Source organism: Labrus mixtus, chromosome 21 (assembly GCF_963584025.1).
Source record: "Labrus mixtus chromosome 21, fLabMix1.1, whole genome shotgun sequence".
Classification (NCBI taxonomy): domain Eukaryota; kingdom Metazoa; phylum Chordata; class Actinopteri; order Labriformes; family Labridae; genus Labrus; species Labrus mixtus.
In genome coordinates this window covers 20,138,911-20,164,616 of record NC_083632.1, presented here as the reverse complement: position 1 = coordinate 20,164,616, position 25,706 = coordinate 20,138,911, and the positions used below count along the sequence as shown (strand labels likewise).

The window sequence follows — 25,706 nt, the reverse complement described above, 5'->3', positions numbered from 1 at the left end:
AGGTTTATAAACTGTGAGCTAATGCCCACAAAGTCAGAGCTTAGTAAAAACACACATGCCTGCAGTCTGCATCACTCACCATTCACAGTTCCATAGTGTACTGAGTGGCTGGAGTCTTGAAGTCTCCCAGACTTAACATAGACCTGCTTGTGTGGTAGCAGGATGAGTTCCATGTACAGTAACAGCCTAGAGGAATATGTGTGTGTCTAAATATGTATCTAATATATAAGTGTAAGCAAGTGTGTGTGTGTGTGTGTGTGTGTGTGTGTGTGTGTGTGTGTGTGTGTGTGTGTGTGTGTGTGTGTGTGAATTCAAAACCAGCCCGAGGCGAAGAGAGGAGCTGATCCTCCAGCTGCATCACCTGCAGGCTTCCCCCTCCCCTCCCCCCCCCCCCCGGTTTCCTTCTGACTCATATTGGCTCCTCTCTCTCTTCTCTTAATCCAGTCTCAAAGACAAGACGCCTCATTCCATCACAAAGAGGATTCAGCCAGCGAGAATATTAGAGCCGTCCTCCTTCATTTCAGTCGCTCTCCCATTTTTGCATACAATGCTTCAGTGAAAATCCCTCCATACTCCCTGTAAGCTTGTCTCTGATCCTCTGTGAAGATGATTCCATAGTGGAAACAAGTGAGAGATCTTAGCTTTCACTTTAACTCAACGGTATGGGGTATTGTCAGAAACGTTTTTTTATTTAAGGGAGCTTTCAAAACAAAGCACATCTGTAGACTGAAACACGTAGACTTGCATATTGTAAAGCTCCTTCAAAGGCAGGCAGTAAAGGAAGACAGTAAACAGACATGAGCTTGTACAGCGCTTTTATAGTCTTCTGACGACTCAGCGCTTTTACACCACCTCCCTATTCACACACTGATGGTAGAGGCTGCTGTGTGAAGTGACCATCAGAAGTAACTAACCCGATTCATACGCCGCCGACGAAGCATTGGGAGCAATTTGGGGTTTAGTGTCTTGCCCAAGGACTCATCGGACGTGTTGCTGCAGGAGCTGGGGATCGAACCCGTCGACCTTCCAGTTGAGAGACGACCGACTCTACCAACTGAGCCACAGCCGCCCCCAAGCAGAGGGCTAAAGAAAATCAAGTAAATGACTGAATCTTCACCATTTAACAGTCTATGGAGGACTGACTGGAGGACAGACACAGTCTTCAATGACTCTACTTAGACGGGGTTAAAGGTCATCACTAAGAGAGCGTTCAAGGAGGTCATCCACAACAGATGAGGTAGATCTTTTATATTATTCGTCTCATCTTGTCACCTGTAAAACTCAAAGCCCATTAAACATGAAAAGGGACATTAATGAAATACTTTGATATATACTAATAGTGTTCCTAATATTGACAGTTTTAAAAAGGCCTGAACTAAAGGGGAAAAACAATGTACTATGCGATTACATATTGAATTATTGAACACACAAACATCAAATTATTTTGTTTGAAATGCTTTGTTTGCCTGAGTGAAGCACTTTGAATTGTCTGAAAGATGCTCCATAAATAAACCTACCTGGTCTATTGCAGCCCCCCTCCCCAGCTGTGGAATCTACAGTGAACACTTGTTGCTTTCATTCGTCAGCATCTTTGAAGTCTTTTCATATCTGTGATGTTTAGTTCACTTTGCTTTTAGGAGATAAAGCTGTGACAAAAACTTGGGAGGGCCATTCAATTCTTAAGTTGGCCAATTAACCACTGCACCATCATAATCATTCTCTGCAATAGGAGCTTATTTTCCTTTTCCCCCTCTTCTTTAATTTGTTTCTTTCTTGTTTTGCTTTCTTTTACACCTTATTGTTTATGTGTTCTTGTTAGCTTTATTGTTTTTGCTTGGACTACATTAATAAGATGTCTCTGTGTTACATGTTTCTCTTTAGGAGGGGCCACTCTACAAGCCCCTCTGGGTTTATTTGGCTCCTCCAGCACATTTCTTTCAAAATGTATATTTTGTTAATTAACTAATCATTAAGTAAGTCTGTTTTTCCATTCATCTATTATGTTTTGTTTTTTTTGTGCAATAAAAAAATAATAATAATAAGTGGTCCTCTGTCCTCGCACCTCGCTCCTGTTAGAAACATCCTCAGGAGCATTATTTGGTGCAGTGATTCCAAGACTTGAAGTTGGAAGAATGTGCAAACTCTACATTGCAATGATTAATTATCACAGTAATCAACATGAATGCTTTTCCAGCTCATGAGTTCTCCATGTACAGATCCATCAGATTAGGTGGGAGAGCTTTGGAACTAATGCTGATTGATGTTAGCCTTGAGAGAAGATTTAGAAGGACTTGATGTATGCTGTGTTACGATGAGCAAGTGTTTATATCATTTTCATTTCTGACTTTTTTTCAACAGGTGACAGTGGAGTTTACCACATCTTCAGTATTTGTGTAACAAAATGTTTCAACCAAAATCTTGGACCCATGTTGCGATTTGTTCCCATAGAACCAGAAGATGCATCGGATGGGAGTCCACACATCCTGGGTGGGCTTTTCCCTCTTTTCGGCGTGTCCATATTTATCTTTAGGGAAAGGCGGGCGTGATGACACCCAGCAGGCTCTGGCATTCGGCGAGATGATTAAAATGTTCATTTACACCGACCTGTCCGATGACAATCTGCCACACACCCCTGCCGCGTCCACATGGAAACCCCTCGGAGATATGACGCCACAGTGTGCATAAATACACAAACACATATGTGAGAATCGGGCGGTGACCACCTGGCCCCCACCTGTGACTAATAATAATATGCGATGTCACCTCTCTTGTGCCAGGTAAATAAACAGTGTGTGTGGGATTAATTCTCATAAATACACACACACAGAGAGAGAGAGAGACCACCCGGTGCTGTCAAAATGAAAGTCGCTCACACCTTTGAGCCAGTAAACAGGCCCAATCTGTTGGATTAAGACCTGAGAGGCTAAACAGTGTGAGCTGTTCAGCCTCTCTTGTTGTGATCCGGTGTAATGTGTGGGCACAATTAAACTCATTTCACAGAGAATGACTCATCATTTGCTCTTTTACAGTCTCCCTACCGACAAGTAAATAGATTTATAACACAAACCACTTACACGTCGGTTACAAAGGGTTCATACACACCTACAAGCTGCTAATGCACAGATTAATTTAAGACTCACACACACACACACACACACACACACACACACACACACACGTCCACAAACATCTGAACATACACTCACTCAAAGAGACATGGGACTCCTCCACACAAAAAACAATTAACACTGTCTCATGATGCACACATATGCAAAATGGCCCTAACAAAACACATACCTACACACATTTACTTTCTAACGAGCCCCCTATCGCCATGGTGACCTGCTTTTCTCTCATTAACCCCCAAACACACTGCGTTAGTTAACAAGTAATGAAAATCCACCTCCATGTTAACTCAGATGCACACACACACACACACGTATACGCAGCCTTGTAAAATAACTCTGCTCCACACGTCGTCGGTTTTTTTATTAATATGTAACCTCACATTCATTTATGCACACACGAGGCCAATAAACACAATCATGTTACCCACACAGCTGACACCTCAAAGCAGGAGTCCTGACCTCCCCCGCGGCCCTACGGGGGGGGCCAAGTGAGGGCGCGCACAGCGACAGTAAACGGGGATCTATGTGATGTGTAATGAAGAAGTTACACTCTCCTATTAGCAAAGGCAAGCGCTGACAAATGCCTCTCGTTCACTCATTAACGCTGCCGGCTCTCGGAGGAAGCAGGAGAGAACCGAAACACGGCGAGGGAAGCTTTATTGGGTTTTTAAACAGCCGTGTAATCCATTTCCTTATAGGAGATGAATAAGCTGCTGTCCGCTGCGGGTTTATTTATGGGCAAATTAAACACGTACGCACTGACAGGCAGGAAAAAGCAGAATGAATCCAAGTACAGATCGGTTCACTTAGAACCCCGGAGGAGGAGAGACGAGACGGGGGAAACAAGGATGTACTTTGTGTTTTGATTTCTCACATCACATCTATTTATCTATATATGATACATTACACATGTTTGATTGTTGCATTAAAATTGTACAAATGTCTAATCCAGGGAATGACAGAAGAACATGCCACTAACACATCTGGTTTACACTGTACATATTTAATCACATATTTCCTAACACATTCTTACAGATGTGTTTATATATATGGAAGCGTTTACATTCATATGGGGTAAAAAGATAAAGATCGTAATGATCTCCCCATATGAATGCAATACGCTTCTGTAGATCCTTTGATCGTTACGTCAGAATTTTTCTGTGCACCGCCTGTCTTATAACGTGAAATAACACCCTGCAATATCTGATTCGAGTCATTCCCTTATGCTTCAGCCCATGTGTGATGTACACATTTGTGCACAATCTGAGGTCCCATCTATCTGTGTACAAAGTCTGTCTACTTAATATACTTTTTATATTATTATTATTTGATCATTTTGTTGTCTGTCTTTTTCATTTATAGGAGGTAGGAAATGTGGACACTCTCTCTCTCTCTCTCTTTAGATCTTCCTGAATGTCCCTAAGTACTTTATTGTAATAGTTAATGGATTAATGTTTCAAGTGAGGGGTAGATATGAACCTCTAGGTATGTCAAGTTGTAAGCAACAGGAATGCTAAAGGAAGTTACCTGCTCGTTTGATTCCCATTAAAGTTGATTTTGTCCAATTCATTTTGTATCCAGACAGTTCTCAAAGATCTTGAGTAGGTGTGTCAGTGATCTACTCATTTCTATTTACTGATCACTCCTTCTCCGTCTCTCTGGCTGTTAACTGCTGTACCCTGATTATTCTTTTCATCTTATCTAAGAATTAAAGTGCAGATAAAGTATTACAAAGCTTGAAGGTTTAGGATGCAGAATGTTCTGTCTGGCAGTGTGAACACAGAGCTTAGAGGGAGTTTGACGTCATTCTTTAAAAATAAATTCTGAATATATTTTTAAATCTTTCTGTATCAATGTTTTCATTGTTGCATATAAAATACAGAGACTGCAGCTTGCAGGGTGCCGATAGCCTAGCGGTTAGTGCGTGCACCCCATGTGCAGAGGCTGTTGTCCTAGACAGCGGGCGCCTCGGGTTCGGGTCCTACCTGTGACTCCTTTCCTGCATGTCATTCCCCGACTCTCTCTCTCCCCGGTTTCTTTTTTTTTTTTTTACTTTTATTCACCAAAACTCACAATAAAGAGGGAAAAAAATAAGTAAACGAGCAAACAGGACAAAGAAAAACATGGGGACAGTATAGTAACACAATTATGTAAAATAAAACTGGTGGGATAGGTTGTACACATGGTGGCGATTTTTGTTGTTATTTGTTTGTTTTTGTTTTGTTTTTCACTTTGTATGGGTGCTAACATGATGACTGCCAAATACAGACTCTTTGTAAATTATATTAAAATTGTTGTACTGATTTCCTCTCTCCCCGGTATCTGATTCTATCCACTGTCTTCTCTCTAAAATAGTGGCATAAAAAAGCTCAGAAAGAGACTGCAGCTTGAAAATACATCAGAAATAAGAATAATTGACCCCCCCCCCCCCCCCCCCCCCCCCCCCCTCCAAAACAAACCCACCCACAGAAAACATCAGTTTCTGTTTCAAGGACAGTTCCAGGAGGTTGTCTTCATTATCATTGGAATGACTAACTGAGTAGAAAAAAAGGTCAAATAGTCAGGTTAGAATAACAACAGCAGGAGGTTGTATGAATGCTAAAGGTCATTTTTTTCCTGCTTTGGATGTGTCGACAGAAATATGAATTGATTCAATTGAATATTAGACTGCCGTTATAAAACAGAGAGGAAATAGAAATATCACAAAGCTCCTGAAGAGAAAATGGAAGAGAGGGAACACTGTCGCTTCACTAACCGCCCTCTGACCCTCCATCGATCTCCTCGAGTGTCCTCTTCGTGCCCAGCCAGCACTTGAAAAGGTTCATAACCTCTGATTCCAATAGCAATCCGTTTTTCTATACAGCAGAGCAGGCTATTTTCTGCTCCAAAGCTGGAACATCAGACATCTCAGAGGAAGGAGGTGAAACCTGTTTCCCAAGTTTCTCTGACTCTCCCCGCAGGGAATCGTTCCCCGAGGTAAAGCAGTCAGTCAAAACAGCGGTGCGGACCGTTAAAGATCCCCCCGGGAGAATGAAGAGCCTTCAAACATTATCTCCTCGGAGACATCGAGCTCCAACTGAGGAGGAGACAGCGAGGTTCTCTGAGCATGTTTTTCTTAACCGGTCAGAGACCTCGTTAGTAATCCTGACCCCCTATGATTGACTTCAAAGTACTCCATCTAAGGTCAGTCTGGTTTAACTCTTACTTTCCCTATTACCCTCACCTGTGTCTCAAGTCTACACACTCCCACTGCTGGAACCCTTTCTTTTCCAACCGACCCGCTGCAACCATAGCCTTAGAAGACCTAGAAGAGCTAACACGTTTAGGTCTACTTATCCTGGGTCTATCTGGATCTGGTCAAGTTAAATTAAAGATTTTGTAAGACCTTTTTTATTCCACGTTCAATAAAGTTTTGTACAAACCTCATGGCAATACTGACAAACATGAAATTGAACTTTAGAAAAGAACTGGTTGGATTTAAATGAAACTTAAAATGCAGATAATTAAGGAGGTTTCAGGCCTGTAAATAATAAATGGACTTTTCTAGTCTTCGCACTAGTCAAAGCGCTTTTACACCGCAGGTCACACCTATCCATTCGCTCACTGATGGCAGAGGATGCTGTGTGAAGTAACCATCAGAAGTAACTACGTACACATTCATCATGCCAAAGCAGCGAGATCTTTTCGGGGTTAAGTGTCTTGCCAAAGGACACATCAGACATTTTGCCGCAAGAGCTGGGGATCGAACCCCTAACCTTCCGGTTGGGAGACGACCGACTCTACCAACTAAACCACAGCCTGTGTTTTCGAGTACTGGCTCCAGTGTCGTGGGCAGTTATGCATGTCTACTTACACGGCCTGTTGGGTCATCAGCTCACGCAGCACGAGAGCAGACAAACACAAACAAGTGATTTTGTTCTTTCCACTATCAGGATCACTGTGTCATTATCAATTTATGGAAATGACTTCAATTGTGAGACACATCAAAGTAAAGATGAATCTTATATTAACTGGAATACCTACAGACTACTATTGTGACCTGTGTAAACACTGAGCATTACAGAGAAATACAAAACCCTGACAAGTAGCTGTTGAAATAACTATTTTATAAAGGCATGCCCAAAGACAGCAGTATGTAAACGACCATGCTGACAGCATCAGGCCAACTGCCCTAAAGGGGGGAGCTCGGCTGGTAACGCTATGAATAAGACAAACAGACGTACAGACAAGGAGGAGTTCCATGAAAGTCTTTCAGGATCTTATTCTTCAACTCTCTAAGAAATGATTGACAAGAATAAGATTTCTTTCATTGATTTACATTTTGTGGACTAGAAGGGGGCGGTCTCAATACACACGTTTAATCATGAGCTGATTTCAGAGGCTGCTGTGCAAGGTGCCAACATGGCCGTCAGGTTCTCATGCTCATACACACACACACACACACCAATGGCTGTCTCTTTGCTAATAATTTGAGTCTGTATCTTTCCTAAGGACACTTCTACATGAAAGCGGTGGGAGACAGGGATCATGTAGGTCAGGTTCTGGTAGGGTCTTCACAGGTCGGCTTTGAGATTTGGTCCCAAGCAGAGAAAGATGAAGTCAGGGCAGAATAATAAAAAACCAGTTGGAAAAGATACAGCATCTGTTTGAGGTGTCTCACGATCATCAACACTGTTTAGACTTTAATTTGAAGTTTACTGCACGGCACTGATCTGCTACTGGCATGAAAAAAGTATGAAAAAACATGTTTTTCTTCTAGGCCAACAATCAAAGATCAAAACCGGTACACGATTATTAGGTTCTCAGAAACCTTCACGGATCCTCCAGAGCCTGGAGCGGTGTAAAAACAGGGTTGTATGATAACTCCTCATGTTGTGCTTGGTGTCTCTCCCTGGAGATTTCTCTTCATCACAGTAAACATGACTGTCACTGTTACACTACAAGTCCCCGGGGCTTCTGATAATGGCTTCTCTTAATGACTCACATGTAGAGGGATGCACATAGACCCTTATGTAGGTATATGAAGCCATGTGGAGAAGTCACTTTGACATCACACATAATGGAGCCCATTGATTTGACATGGAAGTTATACAAACGTCTCTGTATACATCCTGTCCTCTACTGAAGTGATGCAGGTTTTAAATATGAGTGAATTTCAGGCACTTTCACAATACTTGTACAGTACTGTCAGAAGAATGCTCACACACTATTCATTGATATGAAAGTTTGAGAGGAGAGGAGAGGAGAGGAGAGGAGAGGGGGAAACCCTCCAAACTAACAGGCGCCATGCAGGAAAAATCTTTTCCATTTAACTGAAACGGTAGAAAAGGAAAGCCGTCTTTTCGCGGGATGTCAGTGGGTCTGACGTCGCCTGAAGAGCGTTCCAAAGATCACATACTCAACGCTATCATTAGACAGGAGGGGTTTCAAAAAGGCAGCGCACTGATCATTGAGAAGCCTGCTGACAGCACATGAAAACCAGCGCTTGTGTATCAATTCATCCCCGTTTTCTCTTTTTACCCCCGTTTTTTTTTTTTTTTTGCTCCCCCTCAAACACAACTTCTTCTCCTTTACCCACACGCACACACCGTATTTCATCCAAGTGCGGTAGTCGACATCAAAGAATGATGGAACGTGGCACATCATTAGCGGAAGACAGAGGCGAGGGAGGATGAAATCATTTAGACGCCGCTGAGGAGAGGGAATTACTACGCCTGTCGCGGTGAGGGGAGGCGAGATGGAGCGAGGGGGAACGAGAGGAATGAAGGAGGGGTGAAAACAGAGAGAGAGGAAGAGGGTTCAAGGAGAATGAAAAGTCAACACAAAGGAGACAGATAACGAAAGGCGGCAGAAAAAAAAACAAACAAAGAGGAGCGCCGCAAACTTAAAAGACAGCTAACCGGAACTGATTTGTCAAGACTTTTTACATTTTTTTTTTTGAGCTAGGTGATGACTATTTCCTGATAAAATAGGTGAGACAGGATCCACGCTTCTCCCTCCAATTATCTCCCGTCGTCAGCGTTCCTCCCCACTGAGCTCTCCTGTGGAAGCGGGACTGGCGGCCTTGTTTGACAGGCTGAACACGGTAATTGCCAGGAAGCAAGGGGGATGAAATGTGAAGCTGCTGTTATGTTTTAAACATGTTGTTGAAGGCCGAAGCTGCACAGGTCTGCACCCCGTTAACAAGGAACAAATATCATTTGACTGAACTCAAAAAGATGAGAAACATTGATGAAACGGTGATACCTGTGCTTGTTAAAACAGAAAGTCTGGTTTCTAACTTTTTTTTTTAAAGACACAGTATGTAGATTCCACCTCCAGGGGGCTCTCAATCAATACAATAACAAAAAGATGATGTTGAGGGTTGTGGGGAATCATGGGAGTTCTCTCTGCTACTCCACCCCCACACTCCCAAAGAAAACAAACTCCTTGTTGATCATAGCAAAGACGAACGGGGGGCAACCGACCAGAGGTAGAGAATGTGTTTACCGACAATGTATCCAAGAATAATTTACATGACGTTTTCATTAAGGACTTTAACATAATGTGTGGTAAACGTTCTGTTTGTCATGGCGGCTCATCATGACGGCCGCCTCGACAAGACACGTCCTGTTACCACTATAAAATTATGGAAATCTTCTGCTCTCCTCCTGCTCTGTGTCTTATTATGCATGAGTGTGAATGAGACTCCTGGGTAGACTACTGTGAAAACAGACCACCTTCGGAGTGGGAATAGGATTCCCGACTGGGTGGGTGGGTATGGGGTTTATTAGGAAAAGACAGGAATGGGGTTTACAAAAGATGACCACAGTACAATCTCAACTCTTAAGCCAACTGTATGTGTTCTTATCCTCTGGAAAAACCAATAAAGAGATTTTGGAGAGAAAAAAAGATTCCGGAAATCTTTGGCTTTGATAACTTTTGGAAAGATTTGAGGTACTCGACAAAAAAAGATATATAACGTGGGTTTAGTGAAGTTTAAATTAATTTAGATATTTTAATGTAAACATTCTAATAAAGTTCTACATATCATAGTTTAACTAGTTTGGTCATCAATCCTGACATTTAAAATAACATGACATTCAACAAAATGTACAGCCAGGCTCTGGCTCCTTTCCTCAAACTGCTGGACCACCAGATCTGCCATGGTCATATCACTGATAAACTTAAAGACAAAAATGATTCTGTAATAAACTGGAGTTTTTATTTTTCTTCCATCTTAATGAATACATAACTGAGAATACAGTATCTCCTTTAAATGTGCATCATTCAAAGGACTTTGTTCCTTAAAAAAGTCATAATAAAACGTGATATTACAAAGTTGAACACGTCTCTTTACCTCTGTGGTCTCAGAGAAAATGAGCCATAAAATGCATCAGCACATAAAGCCTTCAGGGCCACACAGATAACTGCTCTCCCTTCCTCCCCTGAAAATGCAATTAGCTATTATTGTGGCCCGCTATAATCTGCCATGTTCATTTTTTATTTGCCTTTGATACAGCGGGGGGCTTATCTCGCCAGTCTTTGCACAGAGCAGCACTTTACATCCCCCTGGCAGAGCGAAAAACAAAGTCAAAGTTATCGAATCTAGTCAAAAACAAAAAGAGGAGGAAGAAGAATAAGTCAGAGTTAGAGGAGTGAGAGGCTGGCTCTGTGTGACGGGGCGTCAAGCCGTGGTAAATGTGAAGACTCCTCTGAGAAAAGCATCAGTAGTGATGAGGGATGATGAGCTGATGACCTTAGTTTTTCTGTGTGCGCGTCTACAAGACGTTCTGTTTGAGAGCGAAATGAACGGACGGGGACTCAGATATGAAATCTAATTTCAGGTCATAATGATGCAGTGTGTGTGTAAACATGTGTGAGTGTGTGTTTACCGTCATTGCCCTGGCTCCCCTCTCTCTTAAGCATCTGCACCGCCCCCACGTACTTCTTCAGCTGGACCTTCAGGACCTCATTCTCCCTGCACACACACAAGCAAACACACACAGATTAAAACCACAACACATAAAGTAAGAACACTTTTACTACATCACATTACATGCAAGCATTTAAGACCGTTTAATGTCAGGTACCTTTGCTTAAAGCTTTGAAATATTTCACAAGGGTTCGTGCATATACACAAAATAATCATCGGCATAGAGTGACAAAGGGTTCCTTTTTCCTGTCCGACACCTCTGGGAGCTGCACCCGGCCGGTAACAGGAAGTTGTTTACTCGGTTTTGTGACAGCGTGTGGCAGAAGGACACGGTGTGAAACTTGTTGTGACATCCCGTCACCTGAGAAACGATGAAAATAAAAAAAAAACAATCCAAATCTAATCCAGGTGGTAACACCGAGACATATTTAGAGCGAAGTGTCTCTTGACTCGCATTTCAACCTCTCTGCAGCACGAGTAAGAAGGTGGCCAGTAACAGGTGGAGCAGAGACATCAGAATGTGAGGAGCAGCTCTGTAGGTGGACTGACACATATTTGGACTTTTTCAAAACTGTGGAGGAACTGCAAAAACAAAGAATAAACTACAGCATGTCAATCTTTCCCCTAAGAAAACAGGTCAGAGGAATGTTAGGTAGAGAAAGGATTCTCTGAAGGTAGATACTTCTGCGAAACGACCTTAAAAAAAAGAGCATTGTGTTTAACTGGAGAGAAAAGGGGGCCATCAAAGACAAATCGACGCGAGGGATTTGGGGGCGTGTCCGACCTGATTTTGCTCGTTACGCGGCGCACAATCTGAGGGGAGGGGCGCAAAGATGAAGGTTTAGGTCGATTGAAAAGTCAGATTTATAAAGCCTCATTCTCAGAATTATCATTCAAACAAAGACAACCGAGGTGGTAGCTTGTTAAAGCATCATCAACACAACTAAATAGATAAAGACTGCAGGCGGGGAATGAAATTCTAATCAAAATAGAGTCCCAGAAAGAAAAGAGGGAGACACTGAACACACATCTGGGACGCTGTGATTAAAAATTCATTTCAAATGTCTCACTTTTAAACTCATGAATACACACCTTTTCATACTTTCTTTTACACTTTATATGATTCTAAATGCTCATAACAACAAATCTGCTGACTGTAAGAAGAAACATGCATAGACAGCTCCATGAATATTAGGCTTTTGAAACATTCTCAAAACTCCAGAAAACTTCCAAGCACAGAGCTAAGTGCTCGGCCCAAACAAAGCCCCACTATCAATCTCTACTCAAAGCAAGTTTCACTTCGCCCACCTAAGCTGACTAGAGCGAAGTAGTTTTCAGATCAGCTGGCTATTTCAGATTCAGACTCTTTTAATCATGGATTTGAGTGAAAATCCCGCCCCTGCTTGATTTTCAGCTTGCAATCATCAGAGGGTGTGACCCGTGTTAAGTGACCCCCCCCTCTTGGTGACGGGTACTAAGGCTGGACCAGTTGAGAACCACTGCTTTAATAGAATCAGTGGGTGCTTTTGGAGGGCTGTGTTCTTCCGCCACCTTTAGATAACCCAACGCCCAAATATGTTGTACCCTTCTATAACAAGTTCTTGTGATCCCCGTCATTCAGATTTGTAAACTGGGAGGAAAGTAACACTGATAAATAACAATGAACTGATCAATGGAGCAGTGCCCAGCTCTAGGTAGCAGTATTTTTTTCAAACGTACTTTCATGGATACATTGACTATGAACGATTACTGGTAGAAATCATATTTAAGGCAACAACTGTCATCATACAGTAGTATCTAGTATCATGAAAATGTCGTAAACACCAAATTGCGGCTGCCTCATTTCGTCATGTCTTCACTCCCAACCAAGACTCCTCACCTGTCCAACGTGGAGAATGTCGGGGGGAGGAGGGGTCTGACACTTCAAATGTAAATCAGCCACATAAGATAGAGAAGTGGTTTATTGACTGGTGTACATGGCATCAGAGTTACAGCCCATCCAAGATAAAGTCCTGCATCAACAAAGCTTTGATCAGTGTGTGTGTGTGTGTGTGTGTGTGTGTGTGTGTGTGTGTGTGTGTGTGTGTGTGTGTACTGTGTTTGCATGTGATGGACTACAGATAAGAACACAGACATGCGATACACTGATAAAGCAGTGAGAGACAGAGGCCGGTCTCTTAACAAACCAGAACCGGTTGAACATCATCGACTTTGGGGAGCTAATCAATCAGAGCTGGAGTGCCGCTTTGTGCCCGTGGCGGTTAAATTTAACAGCCTTTGTCTTGCTCCGCCACTGTCCCCCCCCTCTCCTCTCATTCTCCATGGGTGATTTCGGTGCCCTGCTTATCAGTCCTCATTCCCCAGCAACAAAAGAGTCGCCTGCCGGGAGAGCTCCTGAATCCACACGACGAGCTCTCAGAGGAGACGTCTGCGCTGTTATCAGAACCACCCGCAGCCCAGACGCTGCTCCACCCTGATTAAATTATAGCTGATACACACCGCTCGCTCGCTCTAAGTGTGTGTGTATGAGTGTTTATGTCAGTGCTCGGGCAGATACGCAGACATTCTTATATGTCTCATTTAACTGAAAATGATTGTCGTGGCTGTAGTCTCACAGACAGAAACATTACAGTGTTAAATGAATTTAGAGTGAACTGACAATTATACTCATAAATAATCACTTTTACGTATAAATACCCGAGTACCTAAACTCTTTGCTCTCTTGTGTTCCTTTCATTACCACACTGACAAATATATTACAGTTTTCAATCCTTAACATTTCTCTTTAAACACACAAAACTCCATGTTTGTGTTGGCTGACAACCTTCTTACAGAGTTTTTAAAATCCACAATAACCAAAATTTTGAAATGAGATTGAATAGGATGCATTACATGACTAGATGTAAAACACTAACGCTTTAACTCTGCTGTTAAATTTGGCTCTAAACTTACTTTTAGCCCATTGTAGCTATTTCTTAGACGTACTGAAAAAACAGTTTTGACATTGAGGACTCTGACTCTGAGGAATGGACGGGGTGGGTGAAATGTTAAGTCCATTTCACCATAATAAATTAGCCTTAAGTGATTCCTTTGCTCCAGAACTTTCTTTGGATCCTGCCTGAGAGACGGAGTCCACTGAATTAGATTTTGCACGTCTGAGGTCCTTCTCTGAGAGCACCGACCGTCATTTGTGGAGCGGCTGAAGCACAAGAGTTTCCTTCTACTTAGCTATTTGATCTGCAACTACAGTAGTGTTGAGGTGACATATAGTAACCCAATAAGCCTTTAGAGTGGTAGAATATTTTTTTACACTTTAAACCCTTTCAAGTTACTCTGAGGAACTTTGTGTGTGTTGATTTAAAGGCTGGGTATTTAAACAAAGATTGACTGTTATAGGCGGTTATGAGGTGTTATGAAAAGGTCAGCAGAATAGCAATGTTTTTTTAACTGTTCATTGGATGTTTATGGATGTATTGTGTTCTGAATAAATCTTTTGGCTCAGTTGGTAGAGTTGACGCCTCTCAACCGGAAGGTCGAGATCCCCAGCTGAGCCCTGCATGGCTCCTGCTGCTTCGCTGGCGGTGTATGAATGGATTAGTGTTGTACTTACTCTCTGATGTACGTCGCTTTGGATAAAAGCGTCTGCGAAGTGAATTGTAGAATTGAAGTCGTTGCGACTCATTTCTGGTGGATTATTAAGATCAGGAGAGTTCAGTAAATCTTTAAGTGGTAGGTTTAAAGACATCGTTTGTATGTTGGTGGTCTGACCCGAACACACTGGGACGTCAGTGATGATGAGTGAGGAAAAAGGATGGATCAAGTCCTATCATAGAATAAGATTTTATCCCAAGTCTAGAAGACAAATAGTTGAATGATGTGGTTAAACTCAAATGAGAATATGGCAGACTACAGGCAAAATCTGACAAATCAGGTTTGACTACTCTATTTAAATCCTTAGTCAGGGACAGGCCTAGTTAGCAATCCTTTAACACCTTCATTATTTAAACTGTTCTAAAAGGTATATACATGCTGCCCATAGAAATGACTATATGCAAAGCTCTTCAGTTATTCAGAAGCGCTGCTATTTCCTCCCTCGTCTTTGTTCAGGGATTCGTTCATTCAGAGCTGTAAATTAATCATTCTTTAAACAAACAAAGCTTTAAGAGTCGTGCCTTCATTTTAAATAGAACATTCAATTTCAGACCACAAAAGCTTGATAATGAACACATTTTTTTAAATAATTGATCACTATGATGCCACTGAGGAGTTTTCTGTTGATGTTGTGCGTTTGCTTCTTGAAATATTTAAAAACAGAAAGCACCTCTCTTTATGAAAAACAACATCAACATTCAAAGCAGAGGATTTTGATATTGTAGACTGCTTTGGTTATTTGTATATCTTCTTTCTCATTCCAATATTTCTACCAATGTGTGAAAAGAAGTACACACTCTGACACAGAGAAAAAGATTTTCGGAGGTGATGGAGACCTACAGCAAAGTCCTCCTGACACGGTTGTAAATCACACCAACGTTATGGGATGAATCTACAAAGTAAGTGGTCTTGAGGGGAAAGGTATGAGGGAACAACGCTCCAACGTCTGCCTCACCTTCCCAGTACAACGTCAAATCCAATTTCAGGGCAGACTGATAAAGCATGACCTGTTGGTGTAAGATACGCCCTCGGTGTCCTGTCTGTGTTTGAGCGGCTTCCCTCGGGTCGTGCAGCAGCTCAGGCCTTCTTATGGTAAATCAAACAAAGGATTTCTTGATATTCCCCGTGTGTAATACACCCAGTTACTGACAGGAAAACTGGCAAACACATGCCTCAACATTATTGGACAACATTCCTTTACTTGTTTTTACATGTCTTTGCCTTCTAATAGTCATATTAAAGGCACAGTGTGTAGATTCCACCACCAGGGGGCTCTCAACCAATACAATAACAAAAGATAATGTTAAGGCTGGCGGGGAATCATGGGAGTTCTCTCTGCTACTCCATCGGGCGAACGGGCGAAACACATCTGAGGAAGAGGATATGTTTACCGACGATGTATCTTATTATAATTTACATTTATATCACATCAGCACATACAGCAACAGTACGGCATGAATCAACACATAGTTATATATGTCTGTTGGGTATCTTGCGATATGGGTTCTTTTCTGTTGGATTGTCTTTCATTTTTTAGATTTTTGATATCCTATTATTATTTGGAGTATTTTGCATTTGTTGTGTTCTTGCTGTTGTTTATTTTCTTCTGTGTTTGGTTTAGTTTGCTTTATTCTTGTTTTTGCCTTTACTGTTTGTCGAAGCACTTTGTAAACCTGTGTTTTTAAAGGTGCTATATAAATAAAGTTATTGTTATTATTATTATTATAGAAGGAGGACATACTGGCTGCCGCGTTGTTGACAAAGAAGCCAGCACTTCAACATTGCATGTTTCCTTAATGTCTGATGTTATAGTAATTCAGAATTCAAATTCAAAAATGTTTAATTCAGTAGATATCTTATTATGTCCTTTAAAGGCTGCAATCCTAGATTTCTGGGTTGCATAAACTTTCATAACACCTTTGAAAAGTCCATCATTAGAAACTCAGTTTAGACAACCATTATCCAGAGCTACAGGACACACGATGACTGATGGATCCTGAAGACAAACTGGACTACAAAGCCCTGTAGGAGTTGCATGATTTTCTCTCCACAAAGTGTTTGGGAGGAATGGTAGCTTTAGCTCTCCTTTGATGCTTTCCAATTGAGAGCAATCCATTCAGTCTTTTTGTTGCCCCGCGTGTTGATTCTCTGGAAGGATGTTTGAGGCTCATGTGAAACTCTTAGTGTCTTCTCTGCCTTCAGAGACTGCAAAGTTGTTGAAAGTGAAGTCCTTGCTCGGCATCTCTGCTTGGAAAACTGCTTCCATTGACCAGTTCATAAGGGACCAGATACAAGCCACGTCCTCATTAAGGCAAAGAGTCTGACCCAGAAAGACGGTCCGTGTTAGTGTCTAATCAGAGGATAAGCATATTAAGTGTTTGTTAATAAAACTAGTCAAGTTATCTTCTTCCATGTGTGAGAGAAGTGCCAAAGACTTAACACTGTTGTTCAGGAGTGGATTTATTAGTTTGTGTGCTTCAGTGTGCAAAATAAATTGAGACCCCTGAGCACCCTGAACGCACCTCAGCATCAGCTGTTTTTTGTCGCTGCGCTCACAGCGCTCTGAGATGAAAACATTTAAACTTTTGGAACAGTGCCCAGCTTGTCAATGTCACTTCTCTCTCACTGACCGATCAGAATCAAGACAGGGCAACATCAGGCTTTGTCAACAACAATGGCGGAGGCGACGCTAGTCTGACTGGACTTTTTAACGGTAAAATTTCCAGTTATAGAGCTGCTGATGATTCCGGGACACGACTCCTTTACATTGTTTTCATGTTTTTTTTTTTTTGTGATATTTTCTTGAATTTAAGGAAATATTTAGCAAACAGGAGTATCTTAAACATACCTAATGATCAATACCAAGGGAAGCAGGAGTTAACTTTGAGAGAAGCGCTCTGAAACGGAGGTTGAGTGCTGTGGACATAGGCCGTAAGGGGAATGGTGTAAGAGTACGTACTGGTGTTTTTACACATACAAAAAAACGTATGAAAATGTCCCCAAATGTAGTAGGGGAACTGCATGTGTGAAAGCAAACCCCTGAATTTTTCACTCACAGTTTACCCTGATTTTTTCCTGCCAGCCCCTTAGCAACATTTCTCAGCGAAGTCAGGATGAGATGATGTGAGATGGAAGCAACAAAATACTGAGGGAAATTCCCAGCGAGCAGACAGGTAGGGCTGATGATGTTTACAACCTGCCACCAGTGGGTGCATGTAATGAAGCCGTTTCACACCATCTCTCCTTGCTAGCATGTATTTACCACTCACTCATTGATACTGTGAATACTTCCAATTAAACACAGAAAGTCAGGGAGATTTGAGGGGCGGCCTGTCCTAAAACTTTCTAGAAATGTTCGCGAGTGCATGCCTGAATAAAGCTCAACTGTGTTTTTAAACAGATAAAACTTGTTCAATGTATGAAAGAGGAAAAGTTAGAGAAGGCAGACCTTTCAGAATGTCTTATGCAAAGCAAAGAGACTAATAAATCAAGAGGAAAGATAGAAGATTGTATCTTCTCTGCTTAAAGTTCAACCTCACACAGTGTAGACCAAAGTTAAGTCCAAGCCCTGAGGGGACTTTCTCCTCTCTCTCTCTCTCTTCTATTACCCCCTCCCTTTCCTTTATTATCCCTGTGCATCACTATGTGCAATAAACTCTGCTAAACAGGCTCCGCTTCAGGTACCAGTTGATTTTGTTTAGAAGAAGAAAACATGAAGGTAGAGGCCTTCAGAAAACACACACTGGATAAACCCTCCTGAGTGCAATTTACTGCTCAGCCTCAGAGCCAAAAAGCAGAGCACACACACTCGTTTCCAAAGCCTCAGTGCACACACATAGCCATGCCTGAATGTGGATCTATAAGACAGGAAATTGAGTTCAGGTCTGGGTTGTCAAAACGTCAGCATTGAATGAAAAAAGACCCCCCCACCCCACCCACCCAGAGTGACATAATTGATTTCCCAATGAAAGAAAAACCTAAACACTCCCAACAGGTAGAGTAAGTAAACTTCAAACACACTTTGTCTTTCGCTCTTCAAGCTCAGCCGCACCAGACCGCCTGGAGAAAAGACAGCAGCTCTACCAGCTAACAGAGAGGCATCTGATCCTTGTGTGTGTTTGTACGTGCATGTGTGTGTGTGTGCGTCAGTGGCGTCCCTCTGTCAAACCACCCGCACTCGTTGTGACGAGGTACCACTTTCTGGCCCAAGCCCACTCAACTGGCTGTTTTCCCAACTTCCTGCTATGAGAGGCCTGCTCGCTGCTCTGCCAACTGACGTCCACAAACGGGGACGAGAAAAAGTGGAGGGGAAAATGTGTGTGTGTGTGTGTGTGTGTGTGTGTGTGTGTGTGTGTGTGTGTGTGTGTGTGTGTGTTTCCCTCCTTGAGGGAGGAGGTTTGAGGGCTTGATATTCTGAGCGAGGGTATTTTGGTTTCATACATTTGAGCAGCAGTTGGTTTTTTTATGAGTCAATGTCTGATTGTTTTGTGAATGAAAGTAATTGAATTAAAGCAATATGAAGAAGATACAGAGACATTTAATTGTAATTTTCAATTTCAATTCAAGGTACCCTGCAGTCATTTCTTGTAAACAACCTTTGTTAATATAAAGGGTTTAAGGGCGAAACATAATTATTAAGATTGGCTTTGATTTCTCGTAAAAAAATCAATTTATAATTGTTTTCTGAAAGGCTATAATAACTGTAATTGTTTTCGGGGTGCCGGTAGCAGTGGTTAGTGCGAACACACCATGTACGGAGGCCAAAGCGGGGGGCCCGGGTTTGAATCCGACCTGTGGCTCCGTTCAAGCATGTCAATCCTCGTTCTCTCTCTCTGTCTCCTTGATTTCTGACTCTATCCACTGTCCTGTCTCTAAATGAAGGGATAAAAAGCCCAAAAATAAACCTTAAAAAAACTATTATTTATTGCACTGATGTCGGCCAGATAAGTCCTGTTTCTTATCAATACTGCCCCAAAGCTATGTGCTCACTCAGAGAGTTAAGGGGAAACATTCCTGATAGGAACAATCTGAGTCAGAGAAGCTTTATTCAAATCTCTGACTGTTGATTTGTCCAAACCTTTTTGTGCATAAATACTCAATGCTATGAAAGGGAAACTGGTGGCCCCCTTAATTCTAAAACAACAACGATGGAGGTGTTCAGTCAGCCATATCGTGATGTTTATTTTAAGGTTATTATGACAGAAACAAGCTAAGCTAGTGTTAGCAGCAGCTCGGCTCCAAGCCCCCTTTTACCTTACAGAAAGTACCTGAAAGATTTGTTTTTTTTAAAAACCCAAACGACTTTATTTGGTGTTTGCCCCCCCCCCCCCCAAACCTTCAGTTGGTGAGACAACCGACTCTAACACTGAACTTCAGCCGCCCCACGGGACTGTTACTGGTGGATTTTATTAAGGACACCTCTGAAGAAGAAGCAGTTCTAGTTCAAACCCTCAAACAATCAGCAAAGAAGAAAAGATCCTGACATAGAAATTGAACCATATTATTTTATGTTGATATTGTGAGCAGAGCCTGAACGATGAATCAGATATTATCAACTGGCCGATTAATCGGTCGGGCTCTGTAGTGGTCAATATAGAAACAATCATTGTGATCATTACTTTCTGTATCGTCCTGCTCTATAGTCAGTGGTCTTTCTGTGCAGAAGATTTGAGGTGGTGTGAGCCTCCAAAGCAAACTACAGCATCTTCACATGTGTGTTTCTTCTACAGTCTGATAGAAGTTCAGAGTGAGGATGTGGGCTGCCGTGTGTGAGGGAGGGTCTTGCACTCCAGTGTTATATTTGGATCTGAGTGTGAGTGTGTGTGTGTGTGTGTGTGTGTGTGTGAGTAAGGGTCCAGCTGTATATCCGAGTTCTGCATGTGAGTAAGTCAATAAGTGAGCAGAGGCTCAGTTTAGCCCACTCCTCTCCACCGTGGCCGACGTCACACAGAATCTATCTATGGAGGCTCGCTCATCCTCTTCCACCCCCATATACAGCAGGACTCAATGTACACACACACACACACACACACACTCACACACGCACACGCACACGCACACGCACACGCACACGCACACGCATCTTGATCGACTATGGGTGCCTCTTTGCTATTACAGTTATTAGTGGAAGAAGCACTGAATCAAGCAGATTACCATCAGGACCATCTGGTGCAGGATATAAACATTGAACATGAACAGAAAGAGTTTCCTGTCAAAGTTTGTTCAGCCTAAACAATTTGTCCTAAAATAAACACGTCGATACACTAAACAGCAGCGGAATCCTTCAGTAGCTGTCGGCCGATCTTCCCTTTCACGTTGAGACGCCGTTTTTCAGTGTCAGTGATTTAATGTCAGGTTTTCTGACTTCCAAATCAACCCTTACTGCGAGTGAATCACAAAGGATTGTGGGATACATAGCAACCGTTGCCAGTAGCCTCTTTAACTAAATGATGCCGACAGCTTCCAGCCCTCATTCAGTGGCTATAGCTGCTGCTCCTTCACTGGTATTTATAGCCGCTATTGATCGAGACAGATTTGGCTGAGATTGAAAAAGCAGCACTTGAGATTTAGCAGCCGACTATAGAATAGGCTTTGTGTGTCTGAGAGTGTGTGTGTGTGTGTGTAAAGAAAGCATACTGTCTCTGTCACCTGCAGTGAGTATTTTTATCTGCTTCTTTTGGCTTTTTAACTTTATTCAGAATGTGACCCATTACATGTTCACTGTCATATATATATAAAGCACAATGTCAGTTATTCATATTGAGTGTGGCTCAAAAGTTACAAATAACTAGATTCAAGCTTCAACTAAAATCTATGTGAGCACAAGTTTGGTCTTCAAGCTGATCTGAATGTAAGTTTCCAAAATTGTTTTTGACTTTTGCAAAGAATAGATATAAAACATTAAAAAATGCTATTTAAAGGTTTTTCTTACACTTCACTTGAGCCAAAAGTCTGTAAAAGAGGACTGTGACCAAAAAATCAATACAGCAAAATGTTACAATAATTGTTTTCACAATATTATTTTAGATGTTCCCACCCTTTCCCATCAAATATGGATTATCTCGACGACCACCGCCCGCTGCTGCAGATGTGGTTGATCGCAGGCTGGCTCTTTAAGCCTCAGGCTGGCTCTTTAAGCCTCCAGCTGCCGAGAGCAAGAGAGAGCAGCAGCAGTCATGTGAGCAAGATAAAGTGAAGGAAAGGAGCCCTGCTAGTGAAAGAAAGACTTTAAAACAAAGAAATAAGACGTTATTTTATGAGCGGTTACTCTTCTAATCTTCTAGTAAATTAACATAAACAGGCATTGCTTAACATAAAGAAGTCACCTGCAATCACAACATGGATTATGAAATAGTGAGACACGACGCACAAGCACATCACGGTTCCGCTGCATCACTCCAGATTGGGGGCATTGAAAAAATCTCTCCCTCCCAGAGAGGAGACAACAGGTGTTTCTGCACCAAAACAGTTCTGCAGACTTTTTGCAGAGGAACTATCCACTCTGTTTCACATTAGGAACACTTTTTCTGTCTGCATTCGCACTGCCATGGTACCTACTCTCAAGCAGGAGCTAAAAAGGTTCCTCTAAAAGGAGTTCTAGGAACTTAAACGGTTCATAATTCCTGCGGTGTGAAATCGTTAAAAAAGGAGGAGGGTTCCAACAGTTCCTAGAACTATGAAAAAGTTTGAAGTCTGAAAACGACTATTGTTGACATGCTGCTGAGAAGAGAGGCCTTCTCCATACACACACTTTACACAGCTGAACCAAATGGACTGAATGAAGATTTGAGCCTCTCGTGTTTCTGTGAAACGTTTATAATATTTTCTGCTGCGTCTTAATAGAGAAACTGTTGTCGTCTTTCACATATTGTAAAGCCAATATCATCACACCTATGATGGATTGTTATAGACACATTAATGCTGGCACAGTGTTGGTTAACTGCCTGCTTACCTCCCATTTTCAGCAACCAATGAGAGATGATTATATTTGAGTAGGAGGGTATTTAGCTATTTTAGATCACTACCTGTACCGTGTGAGACCAGTTAATCATTTTTAACCTCTAAGCTTAGGGTCCTTTTCAAAGAGCTCCGACCTCCAACTGTGGAGTTTCCTTCTATTGAACTAATGAACACGTCTACAGCTCCCAATGAATGTTTTGGGACATTAAGGTGTGACCATATGTGATTGACAAGTTGGTAACCCACGGTGACGATAAATGAGCCAGTAGATAAACTAGAAATTGTTGGATTTGGAATCATCAAAAGAACTACCCCAAAAAAATCAAAGACAATGAAAAATAGTAAGAAAAGACCATGAAAGGGCCACTTCAGTTGTTCCATGTACAAATGAATATTAACGCATATTAACAGGGTCATTTGTCAGCTGCACCGCCTCAGTTAACAACAAACCCATCAGCCTAAGCAGTCGGCGCGCACACTTCACTTGAGCCTCTCCTCCAATCAATCCTGGCCGGTGGCTTTACTTACTGTAGGAGGCGACTATGTGAACACAGGCTGGCTGAGGCTTTCTCTTTAGACCGCTCAAGGGTGACTAATCCTCTATTTAAAGGCTCAGGGCTCCACTGAAGACGTCTGGCACACAGGAAATCAATTGTAGATGCTGAGCTGAAGCAATTTGCTAACAGGGAAACAGTAGGTGGTCACTTATTGGGATCAAAGTCTGTGTATGTTTGAATAAGTGGGAGGAAATATAACACACTACAGGGACCTGATGGATCAAAGTTTCCTGTGTTTTTCTGACATTCACCCTCCTTACCAATACTTTAAATCTATGACTGAACTGGATTTGGAGACGAAACAGTCATAAGACTCGAGACATTAGGCAGTGTAGTGGTAACATTTTAGATCAGGGGCGGACACCTGTTGCAAAGTGTCTGCGCTCAGCACAGGTGTCTCTCCTATTTATCTCCTGATGCAGTTTTCATTTTAACGCCGAGCGCTCACTTTGTTTAAATCACAAGTGCTCGTTCTCCTGTTGGCGCCCAGCGGTGTGTTTGTTTAAAAATGTTGTCAATCATTCTGATGTAATCAATCAGCCATCCACATATTTCTCACAGTGTCATGTGAGTGTGTTCTGTGTGTTCAGGGGGAACGATGAAAAAAGAGAAGTTAAAGGATCTGGCCAGAGTTCCATCTTTTGAAGAATTATCCGTCGTGTAAGCATTGTACCAGCCTGCAGGCGCAGCTGGCTCTCAAAGGGAGTGAGAGCTGACACAAACCTGATTGGTTTGATTCATGTTACACGGAAAATACACCTACTGCATGTAAAATCACGGGACTTAATCCATCCTCTTCGCACTCTGTGACCCAGATTGTGACACCGCATAAACATCAAAATATAGCCAGACACGCCCCAAATCCCAGCGTGCCACACGCTTTAGATGAAGCACTCTATGCCAACAAAATAGCGCCACAGGAGTTTGACCCAGACGACCCTGTCCACATGAACCACTCACCGTGTAGGCTAACTGTGTCGCTACATGAAGCTCTACATTTCACTGTCAGTTCAAACAGTCGCTTCATCAGTATGAATATAACACAAATGTTAATTCACCTGTCTCCATATACAATATTTACATTTAATATCTGTATCACACCAAAGTTGAACAAAAAAACATTCCACTGTACGACAGTTTTGATTCAGAGCCAATGCTATAAAGAACCGGGAGATGGCTTTTTTGACCTTTGGCATTGATCCAAGTGACTTTATGAGAAAGCTAGTGAGATTCATAGCTAGCTGTAGACTACAGTATGCTTTCATTAGCTCGTGCTATTTTTGACTGGTTGAATCACACTACATTCAAAGTTCTATGATCGCTCTGTTGTACTCATTATTGCTGTGATTTAATTCCTCCACAGACAGACGTGCTAACTGTGTAGCCTACGGGCCATTAGTCACACTGTTAATAGCCAGGCTGCTTAGCTAGCCATGCTAAGTATGTGTAGCCTAACCTGGTCCCTTATTGGCTTACAGATATATTTATATATCTCACTTTGAGATATTTAGCTCGGTCTGAGAGAAGGGCCTTTCTCTTTGTTATTGTCTTGCCATCTCTGCTGCATCTTTCCTTTCCTTTGTGATCATAGCGACGCACATAGCAACCGTTTCCCTGCTGCACCATTTCACCTGGCGATAATGTTGCAGCAGGTAAGCGGTTGATATGTGCGTCGGAATGACGACATTTTTTGCAGACAGCAGCCGGGACTGTATGGCACCTCGCTGAGCGCGATAAACGGACCAAGAGAGAGTGGCACTCTCATGTGATGATGCGTGCATTCAGGGAGGTCTATCCACTCATACTTGCTGCTCACATCGACTGTTTGCAGCAGGCCAAATAGACGCCTAAGGCCACCGGGAAACGTCCCGGCGCTCCAGACGTACGCCTGTTTGTGATTACACAGTTATTGTAGGTTTGAGGCACATCAGCAGAAACACAGTAGCTTTAATCCCAGACACTGGGCTCAGGGCTCAAACTGCTTTTGCACAACACGTACTGAAGTTGAACATAATTTTAAATTTAAATTAGTAAAAACTTTGACTTGACAAATAACTGACTGACTAAGCACAAATACACAAACTGGTTTCATATCATTGACCACAGTAGAGACATGTTGACATGGCAAATGTTGATATTATCCGCTTACCTTTCAATGTTTTGTTAATGTTACACCTGTGTAATTCCTGCTCAATCAAAGTGTCTGCTGTGGGAGAGGTTTATTCATATGAGCCGAATGACCGCGCAATTAATTCTGCAGGATACAAAAAAAAGAGCCACACAGCCATTACGCATCTGCAGGTGGTTGATAGCTTAACAGTCAGTACCAAGCGACCCATCATCACAATATCAAGTGATTCACATTCTGCCTTCTCTTCATTATTCTCCTGTATGCTTCACTTCAGCACTTCATTTAGCAAACTGAAAAGTTAAGCTTCAACAGGTGGAAAGTTGTAGGCAAACTGCTTTTGACTTTTGTTCAAAAGGGCCAGTATT

The 25,706-nt window shown here is 42.1% G+C and overlaps 1 protein-coding gene across 2 annotated transcripts in view; it reads right to left on the bottom strand.

Annotated features, from left to right (window-relative positions):
• The window catches only part of snx29 (sorting nexin 29), a 175,518-nt gene that overhangs the window by 125,886 nt on the left and 23,926 nt on the right, over positions 1-25,706 (bottom strand). For both annotated transcript variants that reach the window (XM_061028823.1, XM_061028825.1), the window contains exon 14: positions 11,003-11,088. In XM_061028823.1, coding sequence (XP_060884806.1) covers positions 11,003-11,088 — 86 coding nt within the window. The remainder of the gene's footprint in view (positions 1-11,002; positions 11,089-25,706) is intronic.